General features: G+C 39.9%; 1 protein-coding gene across 1 annotated transcript; it reads left to right on the forward strand.

The window, feature by feature from the left end:
• The first annotated feature begins 3,432 nt into the window (after positions 1-3,432).
• On the forward strand, positions 3,433-25,930 carry lmcd1.L (LIM and cysteine-rich domains 1 L homeolog). The gene is made up of 6 exons (XM_018259020.2): positions 3,433-3,535; positions 17,738-17,826; positions 19,830-20,085; positions 20,795-21,103; positions 21,897-22,112; positions 22,673-25,930. The coding sequence occupies exons 1-6, from the start codon at positions 3,509-3,511 to the stop codon at positions 22,832-22,834; spliced, it is 1,059 nt and encodes a 352-aa protein (XP_018114509.1). The 5' UTR covers positions 3,433-3,508; the 3' UTR covers positions 22,835-25,930.
• Positions 25,931-26,767: the final 837 nt, after the last annotated feature.

The raw sequence follows: 26,767 nt of genomic DNA on the forward strand, positions 1-26,767 counted from the left end.
TTCGCAACATTCGTGGCGAATCGATACGGGACAAATTTGCCCATCACTAACCGGAATATGAATAGGAGAATATAAAAAGGAGACTGTTTGAATAGACAGATATGTAGTAAAAAAAAACAATGACAATAAATTTATACAATAACTTTACAAAGAGAACAAATCCGGCTCTGAAACTTTGCTTAATCTTAATTAACACGACAAAAGTGCCGGTATAGATTCCAGCTAATTAGTTTAAAAGCTGACTAAAGGTGGCCATAGACACACAGATCGGATCGTACGAATCGAGGATTCGTACGATTTTCGGATCGTGTGTGGCGTGTGCCGACATCTTTCGCCCGGCGGAGATCGGTCGTTTGGTCGATCGGTCAGGTTTGATTTTGACCCGACCGATCCCGCTGGAGCTCATGGCACATCGTAATCTGATCGTTCGGCGATACGGCCGAACAATCACATTACCCCCGATATAGCCATGCCTGTTAATGGCATATCGGGGAAAGATCCGTTCGTTTGGCAACATCGCCAAACGAGCGGATCTTTGCATCTATGGCCACCTTAAACCCTGCTCACCGTAGACATCGGTTGGTCCGGGTGCACAATGCCCCGGACCCCACTCTTGAATATGAACACCGGGTTCTTCAAGTCCGCTGTACAAATAGTTAGACAGTAAAAGCTGAGCTACGAATCTTACCCTGCAGGAATGGTGACCCGGGTGCAGCCAGCCCCGAGTCCAAAGGTCAGGTAGAGGTCTCTGAGGAAGTGTATTGTCACGAAACGCGTCAGACCTCAGACGCTATAGTTGTTTGATTGACTGTATGTCTTAATAAAGAGTTTACCTTTTTTTAAAACATTTGGAGACGAGCGATTCGTGTTGGTGTCCCAGGAGTGCGCGGCCTGCAAATCTTCTACCTGACAATTTATAGCCTTACAGAGCATTTGTTTTTTAGAAGGGGTCAGTGACCCCCATTCGAAAGTTGGAAAGAGCCAGAAGAAGAAGTAAGATAATTCAAAAGATATAAAAAAGAAAACGTTAAGGCCAATTGAAAAGTTGCTTAGAATTGGCCATTCTATAACATACTAAAAATGAACTTAAAGGTGAACCACTCATTTAAATTTCCCTTCCTTCCTATTGATCAACATCATTCTGCAGCACTCCAAGTGACACACTCATGTCTCCTGCACCCTGCTGGCCAGATCAGTGCTACAGATGCAACAATGCATTAGCTATACTCATTGAGACTGTAATGTTATTCTCTCATTCTTCTGATAATATAAATACAGACAGGGGTTTACAGCTTCCATTTGCAGATATTTTCTATGCCAGGTCATGTTACAAAAGGTGCAAATTACAACAGCCACAAGGGGAATAAGTAAACCTGTCCTCAGAGACTGTTGGGTACAGCAATGAAATCACAGCTCAGCAGCAAGTCTGATAGAACCTAAGGATAATGATATTTCTGCCCTTAGTAAAAGGGATTTCAGGTAAGCAGTAATGGGAGAATTTGTCCCTATTTGCTTCGCGGGAAAATTTATAAATTTCTTGGCAAATTCACGAAACAGCGAAAAATTCACATTGAAGTGAATGGGCGTCAAAATTATTTTGATGCGTGTCAATTTCGACGCCCGCGACAATTGTTATACATTTTGAAGCGTGACAATGTTTATGTGCGCAATTATTCTGATGCGCGCCCAAATCTTTTTGACGCGGCAGATTTTGTGAATTTATTCGCCTGCCAGCGCAATGCGGAAATTTGCCTCTAATTAGTGCCTGGCAAATTTATTCGCCCATCTCTACAGGTAAGGGATCTGTTATCCAGAAATCTCCAAATTATGTAAAAGCCGTTTCTCCATTTTATCCAAATAATCCGAATTTTTAAAAAAATGATTTCCTTTTTCTCTGTAATAATGAAACAGTACCTTGTACTTTATCTAAATGAAGATAGGCAATGGGTAGATAGATGATTTTATTTCATTTTTAAATTAGTTTTAAGTAGATTTAAAGTATGAAGATCCAAATTAGGGAAAGATCCATTATCCAGAAAACCCCAGGTCCCAAGAATTCTGGATAACAGGTTTCATGCCTGTATAATGTACAGCAGCAAGGGCTACTTTGAGTTAAAAACAAGAACTCAGTCGGTGTAGAGAATTAACTTTGTAACACCTGAGTGATGTGTAGGGGGTGAGTATATTACTTTCTGCTACATTGTATCAAGAGACAGAACCAGCAGTGCAAAAGATTTCCATTGGAAAGCTGCTAAGAAGGGTTTACATCAATTTTAAACGGCATGTAAAGTCTAAAATAGAATAAGACTAGAAATGCTGTATTTTGTATACTAAATATAAACATGAACTTACTGCACCACAAGCCTAATCAAACAAATAATTTATGCTTTCAATGTTGGCTACAGGGGGTCACCATCTTGTGACTTTGTTAAACATCTTTGCAAGACTAAGACTGTGCACATGCTCAGTGTGGTCTGGGCTGCTTAGGGATCGTCATAAACCAAGCTCCTTGAGTTCTGCATGGCTGGGAAGTAAGGCGGGGGCTCCCCCTGCTGTTCATAAGTATGATTGTTTCCCTGCTTAGCAGTTAGGGACCGTCTGACAATTCCTACCCACAGCAGTAAATGAAGGGAGAATTTCACTGCATACAGTCCGGTTTCTTATAAAAACGATACACATTTTTTAATTAAAGTATATTGGAGATAGGTTTCTTTTTCATTAAAGAAAGTAAAAATTGGATTTTGTTTTTTTGCCTTTACATGCCCTTTAACGTCTAGGTATGTATACTTAGTGGCACAGAGATGAAGCCACGTTCTTCAAATTCGTTTAACTGTTGTGATACAATGTATTGAGCTTTTGGCTTTAGGGCTGTGCAGGGCATTAGCAGTAGTGATGGGTGAATTTGTCCCGCTTCGCCATGAAATTCGCGAATTTCCTGACAATTCCGACACCGGCAATTGTCGGCAATTTCACAAATTTATTTGCCTATTGCGAAACGCGTGAATTCGAGTCTGGCGAATAATCTCTCCCATCACTAATTAGCAGAACACAATAACCTGCTTAAAGCCCTGGAAATGAACTGTAGCCAGACGCATTGCTTCCTGCACAGGTAGCTGGGGATAAAAATGCCAGAGGGATACCCAAAGGCGCCTGCAGTTCCAATTCCTTTAAAGGAAGAAGAGTGAGTGGTCCAGGAAGCAGTGCAGCCCTTGGGTCCAGCTGATGGAGGCAGACAGGGTGAATCAGGCATTCCTGGGCTGCTGCTTTCAGTCTCGCTGGCTGAGCTCACTTATAAAGCCTGGGTGTTCCCTAGTTAACTGAAGAAAAACATGCAGCCCCAGGTCCAATTGGTTGTAAAGTTTTTCTGTGGCCAGGGATTGGTTGGCAAGCAGTTACAGGGAGTTTCAGCTTTCAGTTAAAGGCTCATGAATCAGACTGTCTCTCGCTCATTGTGAATTAGAGAAGCACTAGGTAGGGAACATACCTCCAGGCGCAGGCTTTCTGGGAGATGGAGCTCAGTTCTGGCATCCAGAAGGTGAGTACCGAGACCCTGCTTGTATTGATTCATGTTCTCCCCCTCCTGTACAACCTACACAGAGACTCCGCTATTGGCTGCTAGTGCTCTTTTTGAAATAACTTATGTGAACAAGTACAGGCTTGGCAGGAGGAATCATTAATATTATTGCCTATTAGGGGAAAACAGTGTCTATTACAGGAATTGTCCAACCTGTGACCTTCCGGGTGTTGGAAAATGGTTAAAAAATCTAAGTACAATAGGCTCAGGGGATGCTGGGAGTTGTAGTTTATCAATATAATATGCAAAACATACACATGCCCACCTTTATCTTGCTCCTCTGGAATTGAAAAAATAAAAATGAATGACTAGCAGGATAAATTAGGCAAGGGGCTTTATCAGTCCAGTGGTTAGAGGAGCAGACCCTCAGCTGCTGGGGACCTAAAGCTACAGAGGGGGTCCAGAATAATTTGCATTTTCTATATATTAATGCAACAGAGATCATCTTCTCTAAGTCGGGAAAATTAGGGGATGGTCTTTAAAGGGGGTGGTTCACCTTGACGTTTACTTTTAGTTTGTTTAGAATAGCCAGTTCTAAGGGCCCTTTTGATTGGTCTTCATTATTTATGTTTTAAAGTTTTTTTTATATATATATTTGCCTTGTTCTTCTGCAACTTTCAAATGGGAGTGACCCCATCTAAAAAATAAATGCTCTTTAAGGCTACACATGTATTGTAATTGCTGCTGTTTATTACTCATCTGTCTATTCAGGTCATCTCCTATTCATATTCCAGTCTCCTATTCAAATCGGTGAAGGGTTGCTAGGGAAAGTTGGGCCATAGCAACCAGATTGCTGATATTGCAAACTAGAGAGCTGCTGAATTAAAAAACGACATAACTCGAAAATTACAAATACAAAGTGAAAACCAATTGCAAATTAGTTTCCGAATATCACTCTCTATATCTAAAAGTTAACTCAAAGATGAACAACCCCTTTAAAATGATTTCATTGTGTGGACCAATAAGATCTCTCCATGCTGCTGCTGGTATCCATTAGGCAGATAAATACAGCCCCTTGGAAAACTTTAGTCGCAACATCCATTCTTGTTGCATTGGGGGGCTCACAAGCTGCACAGGTATTTGAGACAATGGGGGTAATGAAATAAAAGTTGTAAACTTTCCATCAGGTCTAGTAACCCATAGCAACCAATCAGCAGGTAGCTGATACCTTCAAAGCAATCATCTGATTGGTTGCTATGGGTTAGTAGACCTGACACAAGCTTTGCAATATTTATTGCCTTAGCCCAAATGAATGGCAGTGGAAACCTGCAGAAAAAAAAGAATACTCTGCTCATAATAGCTTCCACTTTTGGATCTGGTATGTGTGCGAGATAATGGGAGAATGTAACAGGCCATAGAAACAAATGTACTTTTTTTGGGGGAAGGGGGGGAGGAATGATTTTGTTGATTCACAGATTTATAAAAACATTTCAAATATATTATTTTTTTATTTAAATCCGGTCATGAATAGATCTGGAATTACACTTTATTTGCTGACTATTAACATAAAAGCCTTTTAAGACAATATCTCTATAACTAGATGATGCATTAACCAAAGTTGCTCTCTAATGTAATACTCGGCATATTATGCACAGGCGGCACCTTGACCCTCGCTCTGTTTATATTGGCTCCTGTGAAAATCCACTTATAATCATTTACTTTCAAATGAGTTATTGATAGGAACAATCCAAACAGAAGAGGTCTAAATGCAGATGATACTGTAGCTTCTGTAAGAGAAATATCGGGTTGACTATGTTCCTATCTTAAAATCCTTGCATTTTCATTTAGTAGTTATGATCTTTCACTGTAATAACCTGCAGTTCTACACGGTAGCAAAGCAAGAGTCAATGCTTGTGTATGGGACCTTTTATCTAGAATTCTCGGGACCTTGGGTTTTTCAGGTAAAGGATCTTTTCATAAATTGGATCTTCATACCTTAAGTCTAGTAGAAAATCATGTAAACGTTAAATAACCCCAATAGGCTGGTTTTGCCTCCAATAAGGATTAATTATATCTTAGTACAAGCTACTGTTTTATTATTACAGAGGAAAAAGGGAAATCATTTGGATCAAATGGAGCCTATGGGAAACGGCCTTTCCATAATTCTGAGCTTTGTGGATATTGGGTTTCCGGGTACTGGATCCCATGCCTGTACTCTGGGCAGGAAGAATTATGTGCAAAGTGATCCTATTCCATTACTTTGGATGCTGGGTCAAAATTAGACATATTAATAATCTCTCTCTCTCTCTCTCTCTCTCTCTCTCTCACTCTCTCTCTCTCTCTCTCTCTCTCTTTTTATACATATATATATATATATATATATATATATATAGATATATATATATATATATATCATTATATAGCCTAAGAACTAAATATATTACTTATTCATGCATATGTTTATATAGTAATGTCCCAGAATTTATTAAAACTCATCTATTTTAAAATACATTAGGGGGCCGATTCACTAACTTCGAGTGAAGGATTCGAAGTAAAAAAACTTCGAATTTCGAAGTTTTTTTTGGGCTACTTCGACCATTGAATGGGCTACTTCGACCATTGACTACAACTTCGAATTGAAGGATTCGTAGTAAAAAGAGTTCGACTATTCGACCATTCGATAGTCGAAGTACTGTCTCTTTAAAAAATACTTCGAAGGTCCCCGTAGGCTTGCCTAACTTTTTTTGATCGAAGGATATTCCTTCGATCGTTGGATTAAAATCCTTTGACTTTTAATTTTAGATCGTTCGATCGAACTATCTGCGCTAAATTCTTCAACTTCGATATTCGAAGTCGAAGGATTTTAATTCCTAGTCGAATATCGAGGGTTAATTAACCCTCGATATTCGACCCTTAGTGAATCGGCCCCTATATGTCACCATGGAGTTCCATGAACTGTATGAAAGTACTTGACCTGCAGTCTCCAGCCTTTACATGAGTCAATATCCTGATATATAATACCCGTTATTCGGAAACCCGTTATATAGAGAGCTCAGAATTATGGGAAGGCCATCTTCAATAGACTCCATTTTAATGAAAATAATGGATTTCCTTTTTTCTCTGTAATAATAAAACAGTTCTTTGTACTTGATCCTGACTAAGATATAAGTAATCTTTATTGAAGGCAAAACAATCCTATTGGGTTTAGTTGATGGTTAAGTGATTTTTAATCATGAATTAGCTCTTTAGAATATAGAAAGATCTCTTATCCTGAGCATTCTGGATAACAGGTCCCACATTGCAGTGGAGGTATATTATTCCCTACATAAGTTCCTTGCTTCGCTTGTACTACACATTGAGAGTTTTGTATTATAAGAAATAGTATATCCTAATGGCCGAGTTCCATGGAAGCACTTGGCCTCTGACCTTCTATCCTTATATGGTCACAGGGTACCATGGTGACTTTGTACGTTTATCATTGGAGGTAATTTCCAATTTCTCATAAAAATCAGGGTAAGGGAGGAGGCCAGTCCAAACACGGCCACCCCCACTCCTACAAATAAACACAGATAGCCAAGGCTCCCTATTCCCAATAACATATGCTGATGTGTTTCAATAAACATTTCTAAGGCTTCCTATAAACAGGGTGTATGTCTCCTTGGAATGACATTCTGCAAGTACATAGATTTCTATGAAGCAATAGCATCCATGCTGGAACATGTGGCCACCAGGTTGTAGGGTGCAAAATATCAGCACGCCACTAAATTCCCTCGGCTCCATTGTTGTGTTTCTTTGTATATTTAGAGTTTTGTGTTCCATCTCTTTGTTTTTACATCCATGTCTTTTCCACTCACACGAACAAGTTAAATATGTGGACAAACAGGATCGACAGGGAGGTGTCTGACTGTGCTTAGAGGAGAGCACACCCAGAATGGCTAATTACTGCCAGCAATCCCGGCTTCTCATTCCGAACCTATGGGCTCCAGGGCAGAGAATGGGATCTTTGGGGAAATGCAGATAAAAGCAGCTGGGGAATATTGTGGTGTGTAACCAAGGTATCTGTACTATACACATCACCGTTATCCAGAAAGCTCCGAATTAAAGAAAGGCCATCTCCCATTGACTCCATTTTATCCAAATAATCAACATTTTTAAACATAATTTTCTTTTTCTCAGGAATAATAAATCAGTACATTGTACTTGCGCCCAACTAAGATATAATTAATCCTTATTGGAAGTAAAACCAGACTATTAAGTTTTATTTAATGTTTATACGATTTTCTAGTAGACTTAAGCTGTGAAGATCCAAATTACAGAAAGATCCGTTGTCTGTAAACCCCAGGTCCCAAGCATTCTGGATAACAGATCCCATACCTGAACGCTGAATTTTCTACTGGAGTAAGCCTACCCCACATGCACAGCTCCCAGCACCCTGGAAGTATTGGTGGCACCCACATCAGCACCTACAGCCCAGAGGTGCATTTGAGCAACAGCTGGGGAGCCACAGGGTCGTTGCTGCTGCACAGTTTAAATTCTGCAAGTTACAACAGGCTGTTATATGTGTAATATGTGAATATCTTTCACAAGTAGCAAAATGCTCCCCAAATAAAGCAAAGAAAAAAATAAGTTGTCACTTGATTAACAGGTGCAACAATAAGCAGCCTGGAGTGAGGAGCCACATACACTGGAGTCATAGTGAAGGTTAAGGTACAATCCGTTTTAGGGCTGTTTTTGCCACTGGTTCCGAATTATAATCTGTTACCTTCAGAATCTCACTGTAAGCATAGACCCTACATTTCTTGCCTATAATAAAAGTAGGAAGGTGTACCCCAGACCTGGAATTTGACAGCAACCAATAAGAAAGTTGCACTACTACTTGTTGGTTCGAAAGGAAAAATCGAATTTATTGTACAGGTATGGGACCTCTTATCCAGAATGCTCGGGACCTGGGGTTTTCCGGATAATGGATCTTTCCGTAATTTCGGTCTTCATGCCTTAAGTCTACTAGAAATTCATTTAAACATTAAATAAACCCAATAGGCTGGTTTTGCTTCCAATAAGGATTAATTATATCTTAGTTGGGATCAAGTACAAACTACTGTTTTATTATTACATAGAAAAAGGAAATCATTTTTAAAAATGTGGATTATTTGTATAAAATGGAGTCTATGGGAGACGGCCATTCCGTAATTCGGAACTTTCTGGATATCGGGTTTCCGGATAAGGGATCCTATACCTGTATAGGTTTTAGGGGGGTAATCATAAAAGTAGCAACCTTTGCACTGGGTCTCGTAACTAGTAGCAACCAATCAGGTAATGCCTTCCTTTCAAACCAACAACAGAAGTGCAACTTGCTAACTGGTTGCTGTGAAATACTAGATCTGGGGTACACTTTCCTACTTTTATTATATTCAAAAAAATGCAGGGTCTTTGCTTACAGTGGGATACTGAAGGTAACAGAGGCTAATGCGGAACCAGTGGCAAGTGAAACTGTCCCATTTCACAAATCTGGGAAAATATGCAAAATAGTGACTTTTTGTAAAAATTAATTTGAGGCAATAGCCATTTTTTCCCAGTGCAAACAAATTGGATTTTTTTTGCCAAAACAAAATGCATGGAGAAATTCTAACATTGATGCTTGACAAAGGGGGTGTGTCCATGAAAAGTTGCATTTTCCGCACGTTAAAACAAGCAGCGTGCTCCCTGCAACTTGAATGCCTTGTGTGCCGATATCTTTTTCCAGTACTGCTTGTGAGGTTTCCGGAATATTGTGCACCAGGCTGCCCTAAAGAAGGGTGTGTGATTGTTCATTCCTTTGCGTTAAATTCTAACATTGCCTTTGGCATTTTTCCAGAATTTTTTTTTTCCAATAAAACAAAAACCAAATTCTAACACAGTCTGCCCATGTACCAATAGATCTACTTACACTGAACGTCAGGCGCCTGTGTGACTTATTCCATGTGACTCCATTCAGTTAATTTATAAGGATTCTATGCTGGGAATTATCTCATACCTTTATCAAACCTTACAACTATCCGTTTTTTCGCGGGACAGTCCTGATTTTGGCAGCTCAGCCTGCACAATTCACATTGTTAGTGAATTATCCCGACTCTTTGATCTCCTGCACTGAATAGTCAGGCCAAGATAAAAATTTTCTGAAATGTAATTAAATAAGAGGCTTTTGGCAGGTCCTTCTATAAGCAATATACAAATATAATTGACCGAGCACCCACTAACGAATTCTGGAGTAAGAGTGCGGGTACTTTTTTGGACTTCTATATATAATATGAAATAAATTGTTCAGAAAAGCATACACTGCAAAAAAAATCACTTCCCACTGTACCACGTCTCTGTAATAAAGAATTAGCAGGGATCTTGTGCCGTGGGCTTTAAATCTGTTAAACTGATTCTCCCTTGTGATGATAAAGTCTAACACCAGGGAATTACTGATATTTCAGCACAATCTGTATCAAAGGGGATAGAGAACTTTGCAAAATTCCCGCTTTTCCATAATCACTAGAATGCAGGTAAAACAATCCCGGCCCATTCAACATGCAAAGCTATGGCTGCAATCAGAAAAGGGCCGACTTGTAGCAGTGTGTGAGTTGGTCCACCCTGCAGTGTTATTGTCACACAATTGATTCCAGATGCTGAATTTAACGCTTAGCCCTTCTTTTCTTCCTTGTTATAATGACTAATAGGGGTCTTATTATAGAAAGTGCTGTGGGGCCCTAGTTATTAAGTAGCCCTGATTTATAAGGCACTCCCATTGACACACGTGCGGATACAAAATAGATCTCAGCTGCTGTACAGGATCTTGGGAAAGTGAACTTTATAATGGACCTACTTATTACCAGTTCTGCCCCACAGTGCTTTGATATACTACTCTGAAAGGTAGACATTGTTATTGAGGTCTCATACCCCCGAGCATTGCAGAAAGGCTGAGGCCCATATCTAAGTGTTTAATTCAGTGATCTCAAACCTAAAACCTTAGGCTGGTGTTGATCTACATCATCTAGAACAATGTTCTCCAACCAGTGGCTCATGAGCAACATGTTGCTCATCAACCTTTTGGATGTTGCTCCTAGTGGCCACAAATCTAATTTTTGAATTCCAGGGTTGGAGGAAAGTTTTAGTTGCCTTAAACTAGATGTACTTCCTAACAGACATTCCTGTAGGCTACCGGTCCACATACATGCTACCAAATAGTCAACCACGGTCCATATTTGGCACCCCCAGAACTATATTCAACCTTTTGTTGCTCCCCAACTCTTTTAACTTTCCCCAATCCCTGGGCTCTCATTGTTGCCTCCCGCCTTCTTACATCTTTATGCCTCTTATGCCCCAATCCTTTCCACAATCTCCATGCCCTCCCCACTCATTGTCATAGCCTACAAGATACACAGTCATCTTTCTGTATTTACAAAGAAGTAAAAGTATGGGGTACACTCTTTATCTTGGGGGCTTCATGTAACTGGGTTTTTCTCTAGGTACAATTTTTAATGGACTTAATGGATCATCCTAGGAGGATCACCTATTAACAAAGAGGGTAATGCATGAGCAGGAGACCTTCTCTCAAACAACGCTGGTCCACAAAAGTGACTGGGGATAACTGGCTCCCACAGACAAATAATAAGGAATAGGTCTATGTTTATTGCATCAGGACAAGGTTGGACCGGGCCAGTGGGACACCGGGAAGAAACATGGTGGGCCCCAGTCCAGGCCTGTTCCCCCAATTGGCCATCCCCTGTTATGCAGAAGGAAGGAGATCAGTGATAACCAATGTGTCAAGTTATGGTGCATTGCACTAAGGCAGAGGGGAGTTTGGGCACCAAGAGGATGGGCCCTGGTGTTGCAGCACCGTTGGGCCCCCAATGCTCCAGTTCGACACTGCCCCAAGATGTGTAGCACAAAACATCAACCTCGTACCCTAGTGAGGAAGGGGTTCTTTTCAAGTCCCAATCATGTCCCATTACACATATCATTATGGCAGTTTACCCTGAAGAGTTATACAACCTGAATTCCTTGAACTATATCACTGTATTTAGAGGCAATGTGTAAAAGAAAAAGGAAGAGTCCTTCTGGAAACTAGAGGACCTCAGGCAACAGGCAAAAGGCATCTTCAGCAAGAGACAGACATGTTACATTAAAAAAAACACACAGAAATACAGAGAAAAAAATCAAGCGGACACTATGGACCACAATGAAAAATAGAAAATATATAGAAACGTGAAGGCAGTTTAAAAAAAACAGCAAATATGCTGTGGGGGTATCTAGTTTCAGTGGAATCCAAAAATACTGAGATGGCTATGTAATTGCAGTCTGCCTCTCTTCTCTGCATTCTGGTTTCACTCAGCACAGATATTTTGTATCGTGAGACATCACACAAAGCTGTCTTCCCCTTTAGTCCGACTATGCTCAAAACTGCAGAGCTGGTCTCATGAGGGGTTGAGTTAATCTGCAGTTTGGTCCAGCAGAGCAGTTACATCTTGCAGACTGCGGCTCTAAGTCCAGGGGTGTAATTATAGAGAATGTAGATCCAACGCTGGTAGGGCAGAAGTGAAGGGCCTGATAATTTTATATTTGGGGTGGAGGTTGGACCTGAAACCTTGCATTCTTTGGGTCTTTGGTTTGGACCAAGTATCGTGTGAGCAAGTTAATATGACTCTTTATATTTAAATAATTGTATATAACTAGGATTTTATAGTATTAATTATTAGTAACATGAACAGTTAACTAGATGTAAGAAGTTTAGTTTCTCATGCCTAATATCCATTTTATTCGAGATAATCAGAAAAGGTTGGGCATTATTTTGGCAGTTATGTGCATTCAAGTCATTTTTATTTACCTAAGATGGAAGAGGAGAGAGCGGTTTTTGGGCGTTTGGCAAGACGTTATTATATTAAACTGTAGCACATGTTGATTTCAGATGTCAAGGGGGAAGAAGTGAAAATTGAACATGATCTAAAGGTTCAGATGATACTTTCATGGAAAGAGTTCATGCAGAACGCTGACCTGTGCACATTGTTTGGCTTCTTGCGAGCACCGCCCTTGTGCTGTGCCTCAAACTCTCGACTGTCTCAGTCTAAAGACCAAAAGTTGGTATTGAAAAATAACGAGATATAAACTGTGCTTAAAGCAACGAGAGCAAGAGCTGTGCTTAGGTTCGGTATTTACTATGATTAGCTCTACAGGGTAGGCTCCTCCTTCCTACTGTCTCTCTTATCACATGGCATTAAGCTCTTGTACTTATAGATAATTACTGTTTTTACTATGTTACTTGTCCTCCATATGTGTTTGTCTATATATTGTACGGCACTGGGTGTCCTTGCAGCACTTTATAATTAAGTTATACATACTGTACATAAATGTAAAAAGTTATTTTTCTCAAAAAGCTTTCAAGCAAAAAATGTGCTTATAAACGGCACAGTTAGGATCTTATATGTTTCCTTCTGTTGTGAGCACTACTTATTGCTGTGTTTCATGGGCTATTGTACACATAAATGCTCTGATTGAATTTGTGTTTAATAAAGTTGTATACCAATGCCCAATTAGTTTTATATCATCCTACAATGTAGGGTGATGTTATTTATAAAGGATGTAAGAAAATTTGGAGGGTTTTCTTTTTTCTTTACCAGAGGAATGCCACAAACCACCCAAGCTAACTCTCACGGGCAAAGAATAATGAAGATTTGAGCTGAGATCAGGGTCAGAACTAGGGGTAGACAGACGAGGTACGTACCTAGGTAGCAGTGGTGGGAGGGTGCCAGGCATGTACCTCTTCAATCTTCCTACCCCTACTGTGGGACCCTGTGCCCCCACTCCCTACGGGAGCATGGGTTGGACTGGTAGATTGCTGGGTGTCGTAGGCAACCCTAGGCCCTGCAGCAGCTCATGAAAAAAATCCATGCATTGAAACAACCCCCTGTTCAGTGTTCATCAAGCTTTTTCAGATCAAATCCCCCTTGAAGGTCCAACCTTTGGTCAAGGACACTCTTAGATTTTTTTAAGTGAATATTAGTGTATCATCCAGTTTGCCATAGTTCCAAGAATATCTAATTTTTTAGAATAGCCATTTGCTCTCCTAAATATACCAGTTTCAAGCTGGGTGTATCAGGATGAACAAATGTTCACCCTAACTGGACTTCAGACTGAGCCCATCTCTCAGGGCTGGAAATTGGGGTAGGTAGTGGAGGCATCTGCCTTTGGCGTAACAGTGGGCAGAGCTGAGACCCTAGGTTCATACCTCTGCTTAGGAGCAGATGAGGGTTGGTTGTGAGACGAGTAATCCCAGTGTGAATAGTTGGTTCTCCAATGGAAAGCCTTCTGTTGGTATCTTCAAAAAGTGTCACTCTCCTCCTTGACTGCCTCCTATTGAAAGGGAGTTCCATTGTGGAATTGGAGGCAGCAAGGGTGGTTCCCTGCAGACAGAGAAACTGCTAATTTTGACATTATCTTAAAAACAAAGTACTGTAGTTTCTGAAATAATACTTTGCTCTCATTTTGTGAACATGGTCTGCATTGAGCAAATACACATAATAGGGATCGATTTGTGACTGATACACATCCGGTAGAGTTGTTACGTGTGGCCCAAGAGACTTGACTTCAGGCTCTCAGGAACTTTATATGAGGTCAGAGGGAAGCAGCTGTCTAGGTCTATGTCACATAGTTAGCTTTGATCTTTGAAGCTATTGTTTATTTTTAAAGGGCCGTGAGCTATGTCAGATGGAACTGAGCTCTTAGTACTAATCTGCTGTTGTGTATGATAGTGGTGCTGATATGCTGGACAGCCCTCACTCAGCACAGAATCAACACACTTGGTGAGACCACCAAGCACTTGACTCGTGTATCTATAAAAAGACATGCTTTGTTATATTAAAGGGTATAAACATGTTATACATGCCCTCCTGCTCAGATCAACAGAAACACACTAATCATATTTAGGTTCAGGTCAAGAGACATCTTGGCCACAGTGCCACTGCATTGGCCATACAATGAATAGTGTTACCCCTGGGTTTACAGATATTAGTAGCACCTGAGGTCCGACACCCATCATTTAGCATTCTGTATCTTGGTTTTGCTATACACAGTGCCATGGCGTAGCCTTGGATGCACAATAATTAGCCTCATTACTATATCTAGTATAGTCCCATGTTTTCACAGTGTTCCTTCCCAAGGGAAACATGTAACACTACCTGTAAGTTCCTGGCTGTAGGGATAACATATTCATACTGCATGTGAAGGATAATCAAGATTTGAACTTCTACCCCCACATTGCTCTAAACTCATCCCCAAACTAAAGGCTTTAAGTAAGGATGTCTTCCAAATAATATTGACAGGCAGGAGAACCTGTTATCATTGCACCATCCCAGGATGAAAGGTCATTGGTGTCCACTTCTGTTCATACCTACAAGGATTTCTTTATCCAACAGGCCTCACTCTCCACACTAACTTGTGTGGTAATATTAGATGTTGCTGCACCCTTGACGCCTCGCTCATTTCAATAAATGAAGAAAATAGGAGCTGCACACACCAATTAACTTTCTGGTGGCTTTATCCATTTATTGAGCCATAACCAATTCAACATCAGTCTCCTATAAAACCTGTTTGAAGGAGATAAACTGTATGAAGGGGGTTCTCTCCAACATTTGTAGCCCAAACAAGAATTGCAAGAATATTCACAATGATAATCCTGATTACCAATGTGCTGTATTGCATCAGGCAGTTATCTCATATACAGAAGTAACTGGGCCAATTACAATGACTTGAGGAGGGAGAACATACTGTACGGCTGTTTAGTTATTCAGTGCCAGAAAACCCGTGCTTAATGTTTCCATCTCCAGCTGCTAGACGAAGAACACAGAGCCAGCTTTACATTTATTAGGTGGGATTCTCTTTAGAGGGGTATTCAGTGGGCCTCTGACCCTGGAGGGCTGGAGAAATGTTTTGTTGACTAATGTTGCTGGACTACAGCTCCAAGCATGCTTTAACCCCCTCAAATGCTGGAGCTTATGGTTCAACAAAATTTAAGTAAAGCAGCATCAGTTTGTGCAAGGGTTTCTCCCACAAACTGAAATAGACAGAACTCTTCCATTTGATTCTGACACTGATTCAACATAAATACAGGTATGGGGCCTGTTATCCAGAATACTTGGGGCCTGGGGTTTTCCAGATAATGGATATTTCCATAAATTGTCCTTCTATACTTTATCTACTAGAAAATCTTGTAAACATTAAATAAACCCAATAGGCTGGTTTTGCCACCAATAAGGATTAATTATATCTTAGTTGGGATCAAGTACGAGCTACAGTTTTATTACTACTGAGAAATGTGGATTATTTGGATTAAATGAAGTCTAGGGAAGATAGCCTTCTGGATAATGGGTTTCTGGATAACTGAAGCATACCTGTATACTGTACTATTCTTGCAATGATGACCAATTGTTTTCATCTAGTAGGGCAGCTATTCACTGTACTACATGTTTGGCGCAATAGACATCTCTTGGGGGGGGGGCTACACCCCTAGTTGAACCAACCAAAATCTCTATTCTAATTCATAAATCTAGGAAAAGCCTGAGGTGTGGGATGAGTGAAATATATTCAGGCTAGGAAGTCTATTTAAGAATCAGAAAGAAGGAGAGAGAAGTTCACCATGCCCAATATTCTCTGGTTGTCACAAGGGTCTCAGTTGTTCTGCCAAAGCCTATTTTTGTCTAGTGTCATAGAAATGACAGGCACGTGGAAAGCATGATAGAACATATCTCAGCTGTAGACTAAACCCTTCGGGAGGCCTAACTGTGCATTGTACTCAAGTGAACTCCCTCAGGGCCAGAATATCTTCCATACAACACAATGAATTCTCAACATGGCACCTCAGTTCCAATGGGAGACAGGTGAGGTGGATTAGCACATGCTTATGCCACGCTGTGGGCACGTGATAACTGTTCACAGTTTTAAAATAGACTGGCGGTGACATAAGTCCTTCCAGAATGGAGTTTATTCATAGTGCAGGATTCTTAGTTGGTTTAACTCAGTTTTACTGTTTTGAGGGGAAAATTACAGAAGGTCATTTTGATAGCGGGCTTCTTGAAAAATGGAGCGTTGAAGTTTCTGACAGTAAGCAGAAGCCGACAGTGAGTCACCTCTGTATAAGCAATTACAGAGTAAAACTTATACAGGTATGGGATCCATTATCCAGAAATCCATTATCCAGAAAGCTCTGAATTACAGAAAGGCCATCTCCCATAGACATCATTATAATCAAATAACTCAAATTATTTTTAAATTATTTCCTTTTCCTCTGTAATAATAAAACAGTATCTCTTGCTTGATCCCAACTAAGATATAATGATTCCATATTGGAAGCAAAACCAGCCTATTGTGTTTATTTAATGCTTACATGATTTTCTGGTAGACTTAAGGAATGAAGATCCAAATTACAGAAAGATCTGTTATCCGGAAAACCCCAGGTCCCGAGCATTCAGCAGCATTTTTCCCCATATTGAAGCCCCAGTCTTCCTTTTGTGCCAGGGGTCCCTATTTTGATACAGGTATGGGATCCGTTATCCAGAGAGCTCTGAATTACAGAAAGGCTATCTCCCATATACTCCATTTTTTCCAACTATTCCAAATTTTTAAAAATAATTTTCTTTTTCTCTGGAATAATAAAACAGTAGCTTGTACTTGATCCGAAAAATGAGATGTAATTACTCCTTATTGGAAACAAAACCAGCCTATTGGGTTTATTTAATGTTTATATGATATTCTAGTAGACTTAAGATATGAAGATCTAAATTACAGAAAGATCCATTGTCCAGAAAACTCAAGGTCCCAAGCATTCTGGATAACAGGTCCCATACCTGTACAATTATTTTATGCATGTTTCTGCGATTCAAGTATTCTACGGTTGGGAATCATTGGATGCTGTCAATTTATTTTTGTCCCATCAGATTGGGCTCCTCTACCTTTCTGCATTGCAGTAGTGCCCATTCTTCTCTGGTCCTGTTTCCCCTTCTACATGCCAAAATGCAGAGACCTGCAGCCCATAACACCCTAGGGTTCACAAAGCTACAAAGCAACCTAAAGGCAGTTATATTGTACCTCGCTAACTGGTCAATGACTTTACCTACCTATGAGCAAAAATAGATCATGTGTTCTTGTTAAAAAGGCATCATTATAACCAGATTTCTAGCATTTCTAAGCTGTGTGTTCTTTCTCTTCCAGATGTCGGTGGGACAACACCCACCAGGAAAAGGGGCTCCATGTAAGAGGTGCAAGGGAAGCTGCTCAGGGTACCAGCCTCACTCTTGGAGGTAAGGTTTTGGCACTTTAGATGTCTGAAGCTTCTCTTCAAAATTGACAGATCTCTGCTGAATTTCACTTGTGTGATTTAGGGCAGTTGTATTTATAAATGTAATAATAAGTGATTGTTTATAAACCACATATGTATAATGGGCTGGTTTATTTTAAAAATAAATATGTCCCATAAAGGAATCGATGGAGCCACGGCAATCTCTTGGCCTACAGTAAGGCAGCCCTGGCTCTCATGTATCCTTTTTGTGCCATTTGAATTAACTTTTGTGCTCATCTGCTCTTCCTTTTGGATTCTGCAACATTATAATAGTTAATTCAAAGGTGAGCTGCCCCCTTAATTTAAAAGTTCAAATAAACCAGAAGGAGCACGACGGCACTGCCAAAGCCTAACTGACCAAATGTAATTACTGAAGCAAGCTAACAAAGAATAATAGCAGGAGTAATACACTGAAAACAATCTAAGAATATGCTAAAAGATGACAAATTAATGGAGCAATCCATTTTCTACTTCAGCGGGTTCCTTCTGCATTATTAATGATGACACTCAGTAGCAATACTGGAGCCAAAGCCTAGCGCGGGTGAATATAAATACTCCTGATGTGAATCTGCACAGCATCTGGATACAGAGTATCAATCATACAGCGCAATAATGAAGCAATTTATGAACCATATCCAGCGCATAAGTAACGGTAGAAAGCAAGAAAAATGTATTGACTGGTTATCTATCCCAGTCTTTTAATCCGTAGGTTTCCAGAGCCAGCTGTCTGGGTATCCTACTGCTCCGCCGAGCACGGGTGCAATGCAAATGATAATTCTACAGACATAAAAACTAATGAGCAACAGGAGAATCGGGGCTGAGAAGTCTACAGATATAACTAACTGAAGCACAGAAACAGCTCAGTATATTTCAAGGGCTCCAATGAGGGCAATAGATCAAGAGAAGGGGGAATTTATAGTCAATGTCAGCGTGTGACCTGAGCCGGGTTATTTGGGATAAGTGTAAAAGCTTTGGACACATTTTGAGCCTAAAGGCTTAGACTATCTAAGCCAGAGAACATCTCTCCACTGATCACACATTGGCACATGCCAAGAGCGATAGAGTAGGTGGTTCTTTTAGCAATCTTTGGAGAGAAACAAAAGGTCATAATTTATATTTATTCCTCACTGTCTAAAGCTTCTATAATCCCTGGCCCGCGGGGATCCTGACCCAAATGAAGGTCATAGCCTTACTGATATCATATTTGTTTTTAATGAGTAAGTTGAGCAACCTCACTGTCTTTATCAAAAAGATATGCTTGGACTATTGTCAGATCCATGACAGTAGTCCCTGCAATAATATATGAGCTGACAGTTCTATATTTGTATTGTATCCTCATCTTAAGAATCAAGAGACACAGATAAACCTGTACAAGTGTAGACCAAGGTGCAGAATGTAAAATAACTTATTTGGCTTAGCTGACTGCTCTACATTCATATATAATTATAGGTTCTCCATTGGAAAGCCTTCTACTGGTGACCTCCCCCCCAAAAAAATATCAATTAGGACATGACAATGCATGGAGGCTGGGGTTATAATATAATGGTGAGCATTTGATGAATAAGTAATGTCCAACCTGCATCTCTGGATTTATGGCTGTGATTCCATGAGGAGCAGTTACAGTATAACTTATCTTTAGGAAATGCTATGAATATTGCACAAGGCACGTGAATACCCTCAGTTATAAGAAGGCTTCTCACCATTTCGTCCTGAAAATTAAAGTATTAGTTAAAGTTAAAATGTTCTTGGAGTCAGAAGCCATGCTGTGGCAGAAGAAAGCAGTGAAAATTTCTTGCCAACAATTACAGCCATTTCAAGTCAGGCTAGATAGATTTAAGCTATGGAAACTGTAGGGACTAATTGCATTAAAGCTAGAAAAATAATAAAATGGAAAAATAGGCCTTTGTTAAAAACTGATCTCATAATGAAACAGGCAGAGCCTCTAACACACAGTTTTCATTGCAGAAAACAATGTGGGAGCTGCCAGTGCCCCCGTGAAGAGCATTCTTTGCCCTCCGACTTAGAAGAGGACTGCCGAATAGGACAGCTGCTTTCAGACTCTCGCTACTCAGGGCTGACCGCACGGATGAAAGGGGTAGAAGGTGCACGTGTCTACAAAAGAAACCGCATGATCATCACCAACCCTATAACCTCTGGAAAGGATCCCACCTTCCTTACTGTCACTTATGATTGGGCACCCCCTGGACTTAACCAGAAACTGGTAAATAAATCAATGAAAATATATCAGAGACACTTTCTATATACTATACACACATAACTGGGGAACCAACCTCTTAAAGGTGTACATATAGCATGTGCAGGCTGTATCTTCCCTCTAGGGTACCAAAAAAGATTGATGAGGGTCTTAGAAAGATATAGCACATAATGTTTAGGCTGAATGGTAATTTACTCTTCTTGACACCCTTAAAATAAACTAATGGAAGGAAATATCCAAGGGTCCTGACCCTCTTTTTAGATTCCTTAACTTAGATTGTTGCCAATGCTCTGTCCTAGTAGGTATGCTGTCTACCCTGGCTTTTTGGCCTGTTCCTTTCTCTATCTCAACTTGTTTACATGGGTGCTCTTGGGAATAAGGATTTGATGAGCACTAGTAGGGACAAAGTTGTGTTGCAGGCAACCCAAAGTCCTTTCCATGGTACTGAAAGACAAAACCAAAAAGTGGTGGTTAACCTGGCTCTATAACTTGTCTTAGGGGAAATCTACATGGCTGGTGTTTAGCTTTAAATAAATGGGTGGCAATCAGAGACCCAGACTAAACATGCTTTAAATGTTGATTGCTCTGTCTCTGTCTTATTTTGTACCTATATTATTTAACTGATGGACACTGTCATTGCAAGTGAACTCCACCATCTTAAAACAAAGTTGTCTAAATTATTCAAATGACATTTGAACATAATTTTTTATTGCAGGCCATGCAGTACATGGAACTAATTCCTAAGAATATGCAGCCAGTCGCAGGTACAGAAGGAGCACATTATCGCCGCTTGCAGCTCTTGAGGCAGTTACCCCCCTATGATCATAACCCAGATTTTTGCCAAGGGCTATCGGAAAGGGAGAGAACTGCAATGGAAGACTTTGTGAAAAGGTACAAGGAGCAGGCGCTCGGAGTTGCTGAAGTGGCTCTGCCTTGTAGTGCAAAGCAAGAAACGGAAAAAGATGGCAGCAAAAGTAAAGAAGCAAATGGAACTACTAAGGAAGCCCTTGAGAAGAAAGATTATGTAAGTAAATAAAGATATATGGTGTAAATATAAAACTGTGATGTTGCAAGCCTGTTTGCAGTTGGTCTCCTTTATTATTATTATTTTATTATTTTAAACTTTTTGTTGTTGAATATGAATATGTTATTATATCTATAGCTTGAGCAGAAAGAAAACTGAAAGGTAACAAGGATCACAAAAAACATAAAAACCCTAGCAACCAAGTTGCAATTTAAAATTTTAGTCTGAGTCTTGGAGTGACCCAACTGTTGCCCAAAACCTCTTGACATTGGCTCTAGTGTGTGAATATATGTGGGATTTTAACTGTCAGCTCCTCTGAAACTGGGGGCTGTTAGGGACTGCATGGTCTCAAATGTCTATAGCTACAATTTTAAGGTAGATTTTCCCCTTTAAACGGCAGTTATTAGCAGTATAGAGCTGTCTGTTAGGAATGTTCATTTGCAGTGCCCACGCCCCGCAGCTGTCTTTATTGTAGTTAATTGGATGGCAGGAGGGTGCATAGAGAAACCTGAGAGTTTGATAAAAAGCACAGAACAAAGAGTGTCGAGTACACGTTATTAAGTACCATAGAGCCGGCTGCAACCACATATTATGATATATAGATTTAAAACAGTACATTAATGCTAAAAATGAAGCACAAAATGTGCCTCCTGTAGAGTCAGTTGGCTGAAGCACTGGGCTGGGAGACCCTTTAAACACTGACGAGGGAGCCCCTTTCCATGTGCAGCTGTAATGAATACACTCCATTCCACTGCAGAAGGGAATTAAAGCTTTTTCCTTTCTTCCCCCGTAGTTCTGTGAGATTTGCCAGCAGCCTCTGTCAATAGATGCCCCTGCAGTTTATGCTGAACGTGCTGGCTTTGACAAGCAGTGGCACCCTGCCTGCTTTGTGTGCTGCCAATGCAGGGAGCCCCTGGTGAACCTGATCTATTTCTGGAAGAACAACTCTCTCTGGTGCGGACGCCATTATTGTGATAGCGAGAGGCCTCGGTGTGCAGGATGTGACCAGGTGAGGACTACAAAATAGAGATGTTGCTTGAAGATATTTTAGTCTTTTCTGTTTAGATATCTTTCTAGGACTTACCTTAACTGCGGTCCTGGATGGCACAGGCTTTCCAAAGTAGTGGATATGCCTTCACAAGAATTGCACTATATTGCCTTTCCATCATTCTGTGCCATCATTGGAGATCTCCACCTTAAAGTGCACCTGCCAATTGCATGGTCATGTAGCAGGACCAATAACAGTTTCATTGTATGTGATGGTTATTCTTGTTCCAGGTGTAATGAGGTCTTGCACAAACCCAAATAATGAGATTAATAATGAGATTCTTCTCAATTTTTTCTATTGCATCTTGCATGATACATTCCACAGAATGTTTCTTGAGGTTGGCTATTTATTATTTGACAATGAATTTACTTGTGAAAAATGTGCTCACAGTGTGAAAGTTTCCCTCAAAGTTAATGTTTATTCCAATGTGTGGCCATTGTATTCAATGGATCTTGGTAGCTTTATAAGAACCCCACCAAGACAATTTCCAATTTAATAACGGTAATTCTTTGGTTCTGCAGATCATTTTCTCAGAGGATTATGAGCAGATAGACAGCAGTTTCTGGCACCAACATCATTTCTCTTGTATTGGTTGTGATCAGACACTCGCTGGGAAGTCTTACGTGTTGGAAAAATCTCAGCCTCTGTGTGACCCGTGCAGCCAATCCAGAGGAGCACACTGACCAAACATCATGGAGGATTTAAATCCAAGTTCCTGGGTTTTGGCATAAAGGATTCATCTCTAGTTCATTATAAATGATGTGCAAAGTAGCCCGCACCTAAGTCTTGTGCCATTCTAGAGATGGACTTAACTCCCTCTACTCATCGTTAGAATTAACTTAACTGTGGTGCATTATTAGGCTTCCGCAAGGGTATCAGTGGCATAGGAAATAGGCAAGTACCACTGAGCTTCTACTGTAAGTGAAGATTTCCCGAAAGGCATTTTTACCCAGCAGTACTCAGTAGTTGGGTATTCTTGCCCAGTAACAGCCCATTTTTGTATGGATTACTGGAATACTAACATATATTTATTTTTGTACATTTTTATTCCGTTAAATATTTTTACATTGTTTTAGTTTCCGCTATATTTTGCTGATGCAACTTACATATGTCTAGCATCTCTAACAACCCTAACATCAAAAATCAAGAAAATGTATCATATGGTAATGGTAACCAAGTGTCAATTCAAATGAATTCTGTTCTGCTTTTGAATAATATATTGATAATGACAAGTTTTAGAGTAAAAGTCCTTTATATCGCCCCAATAATAAAGATTATTTAGTAAGTTACCTCTCTTTCACACAGGATAAAACCTATGAGTTTTTGCTCAAGAGCACATTGACCCAAAATAATCAAGAACTCATTCCATTTGACCTACTAGTAGAGTGAAGGAGCTGACCTAAATTTCCCATAATCACAATGCATACCCCACCTCATACCCTATATTACTTCAGTGATATAGGGTATGGGGTGTTTTAAAATTGGACCTTTTGTCCAATTACAGCATTCTCGTTCTAAATGATTTTTATTGTTTTTCCAAGTTAAATAAGCAGAAACTTTGACAAAAGATGAAGGCTGAACAGTGAAGCTCATTCAGTTATAAAACCAATTACAGCATTGTGTGCTACCAAAAAGGCCACCATCAGAAGCGTATTTAGGACACAGTGCTAGATGGACATTATGGATTCCATGTGACTTAATGGACAGTCAACAGCACAGTTTTTAATGACCCTGTAATAATTTAATTATTTAATTTAATATTCCTTGTATAACTGTATATTAGCTGTTCCCTTGAGGAAGGCTGCAGGCTGGAGAGTTAAAACTGATGGGGAACAGGTGAATTGGAAAGGAAGAAGAGACCTAAGCAGGCAGGACAAATGGGATGGAGATGAGCAAGTAGAGTTACAAAACGTAAGAAGCTCAGACATACAGAAGGTGAGGAAATACAAGTTTAGTGTCACATGCTGTTTTCTCTATTTAAACTAGAGGAGAAAAAGCCACATGTGACATTTGCCTAAGAATTAAAAGTGATAGAAAGAATAGGAGAGAAGAAGAAATCACAGAAGAAAGCACAAAAGAAAGAATAACATTATAAATGGAGAAGGGAAGAAAATGGCAAAGAGAGGACAAGGTTGTATGTTGGATCTTGTGTTAAGGTTTCTGGTTGATTCCCTGTTATTCAGGAATTAGCACAAGATGTTGGTGCCATTTCAAAGCATACATTTACAACAGTTAGCACCACCAACTGGCAGAATGTACCTAGAGTGTTCCATCAGAGGAGAAGGGGCCTATTTATCATTCTGTGTAAAAATTGGGATGGAAGATTATCAGTGATGTTGCTCTTACCAACCAGTCAGATATCTGCTTTTGTTTTTCAACTGTTGAAATCTAATTGCTGATTGGTTGCTTTGGGCAACATCACCAATAATGTTTTACTCCACTTTTTACACAGCATGATATATAGGCCCCTAGTAGTTATGGGCGAAATTCGAGAAATGGCGAAAAATGGACGAAACGCGAATTTTGCCGCCGACGACAATTCTGACGCCGCCGACTTTTCTGACGCAGGCGACAATTTCAATGCCCATTAAAGTCAATAGACCAGTAGAATTGTTGCCAGCATCAAAATTGTTGCTGGCGTCAATATATTTTGATATATTTTCACAGCAATTTCCCAAATTTATTCACGGGCACCGAAACACGGTGATTCGCTGAGAATACGCACCTGGCTTATAAATTCAGCCATCAATAGCCCCAAGCCTTTCCACAGATAAGCTGGTACATTGGTACATTGGTGTAGCCAATCCACAGATAGGCTGGTACATTGCAGTCCTTGATGTTACTTTTACACATATCCAGTGGAGCTGATGGTTCCATAAGAGTTCAAAGGGCCTTAATAGGAGGGATCTTGATTTCTAGGCCTCCCTACAATTGAAAAATATAGTTATATAGTTCCTGTCCATGGGCTTCATGGCTGATTGTGCCAGTTGCTTCCTCTGTCTCTCAAGAACTTGCAGACACACAACCCTTATGGATCATACTCCAAAAATGATCCATTGATTTTTTATGAACTTATGAAGAAGAAGACAAGGTATGTCAGGAAAGACTTACAGTAGGGGGTGAGTCGATATTGAAAAATGTTGGATTCAGTAGACAAAATGCCAACAGTGCTTTAAAGGGCTGCTAACCAACTAATTTAATCATTGTCTTCTGTAACACATGAATCACCCACATGAAATAAAGTTATACAGTGAATACAAGATGACTAGGAATAGCATATTAGCCCACGACACCCCTTTGAAGCATTTGAATCAGGCCTCTAGTCCTGAACATCTCTTGTAATATGGACTGTTCTTCACAAAAGTTATCCACTTTATAAATTCCTTCCAAGAGAAGCACATTGGTCCGTGCCAATCTATTTGAAGAGCAGAAAGGTTTCTACTTTCTTTGCAAGCTGACACTTCACTTATTTTTCATTAATGATCTTTTAGACATGAATCACCTGGGAGACGACAACACAGCATCAATTTGCTCAGTGCAAAGAAAAGAAATGTATTTGCTCTGTACACGACAAGCCTTAAAAATGTGTTAGCTCTGGGACCTGTGCTTTCATTGACGTCTCTTAAATCCTATATATCTATCTGGACAAACAAACAAAAAAGTAATTGAAAGGTGCTTGTTTTGTTTTCTCTCCTATATTAAAGATCAATTTTGTGAGATTAATTTAACTGACAAGACATTGGATAAAATGATGCTTCAATAAAAATGCTTTTAACCAATTTTATTGTCAGAGCAAACTTTCTGAAACAGGGTTGTCTTCAATTGCTGTGGGCCCAGCAGGAACATATTTTATTATTTTATTATTTATTAATAATATTCATATAAAGTAGAAGCTTCCAATCTTCTGTGGGCCCAGACTCTACTGGGAATGATAGCATCAGGCATGTCAGAAGCATGTAAAAAAAATACTGTTTAAAGTGGATCTCCCCCCAAAATAAGTCCAAGCTAATTTCCAATAAACATTATGTATGAGATGGAAGGAATCAACCATCACCTAGTGTAAAGATGTTTACTTAAGGCCTAGAAAAGAGGTTGAGCTTCCAAAGACTATGTCATTGTTGTTCATGTTCTCTGGAAGTAAAGACATGGTTCTTTATTTTTGGGATTCAATCGTTAGAGGGGTGACTATTGTTGGAAAACCTGAGTCAGGAGGTCTAAGTAGGAAGATTAAGCCCTAAGAAAACAAAGGCGTTTGTGAAGTTATGAACAAGGAGCTTCATGAATGAGTTGAAAATAGTACAGGTGGCCTATATAATGATCTAGGAATGTTAGATAGTAAGACAGTGTGAGCTAGTAAGAGAGATGTTTCTGTTGTGCTCCCCAAGTGGCACTTGCCAAGTTGTAGGGACTCAAGGGGGTAGGAATATTAGTGTGATCTGTTGTAGCACAATTTAAGGCATTTGGTGCACTGGGAGCAGAAAGCTGCGGTGTAAGTAATACCCACTGTGAACCCAGTGCATAATGTGATGTCTATTTGGTGTACAAATGAAATACTCTCTCTTTTGGTCTAGCTTCTGTACATCTACTGTTCCTTGGTAAGAACCAGTGGTGCCCAT

This window comes from Xenopus laevis, chromosome 4L (assembly GCF_017654675.1).
Source record: "Xenopus laevis strain J_2021 chromosome 4L, Xenopus_laevis_v10.1, whole genome shotgun sequence".
Classification (NCBI taxonomy): Eukaryota; Metazoa; Chordata; class Amphibia; order Anura; family Pipidae; genus Xenopus; species Xenopus laevis.

Bases quoted from the DNA above. Each gene is read 5' to 3' on its own strand.
- lmcd1.L (XM_018259020.2), top strand. From the start codon at position 3,509: ATGGAGCTCAGTTCTGGCATCCAGAAG. The intron at 3,536-17,737 runs GTGAGTACCGAG...TTTCTCTTCCAG, and splicing joins TCAGTTCTGGCATCCAGAAG to ATGTCGGTGGGACAACACCC. The intron at 17,827-19,829 runs GTAAGGTTTTGG...TTTTCATTGCAG, and splicing joins TACCAGCCTCACTCTTGGAG to AAAACAATGTGGGAGCTGCC.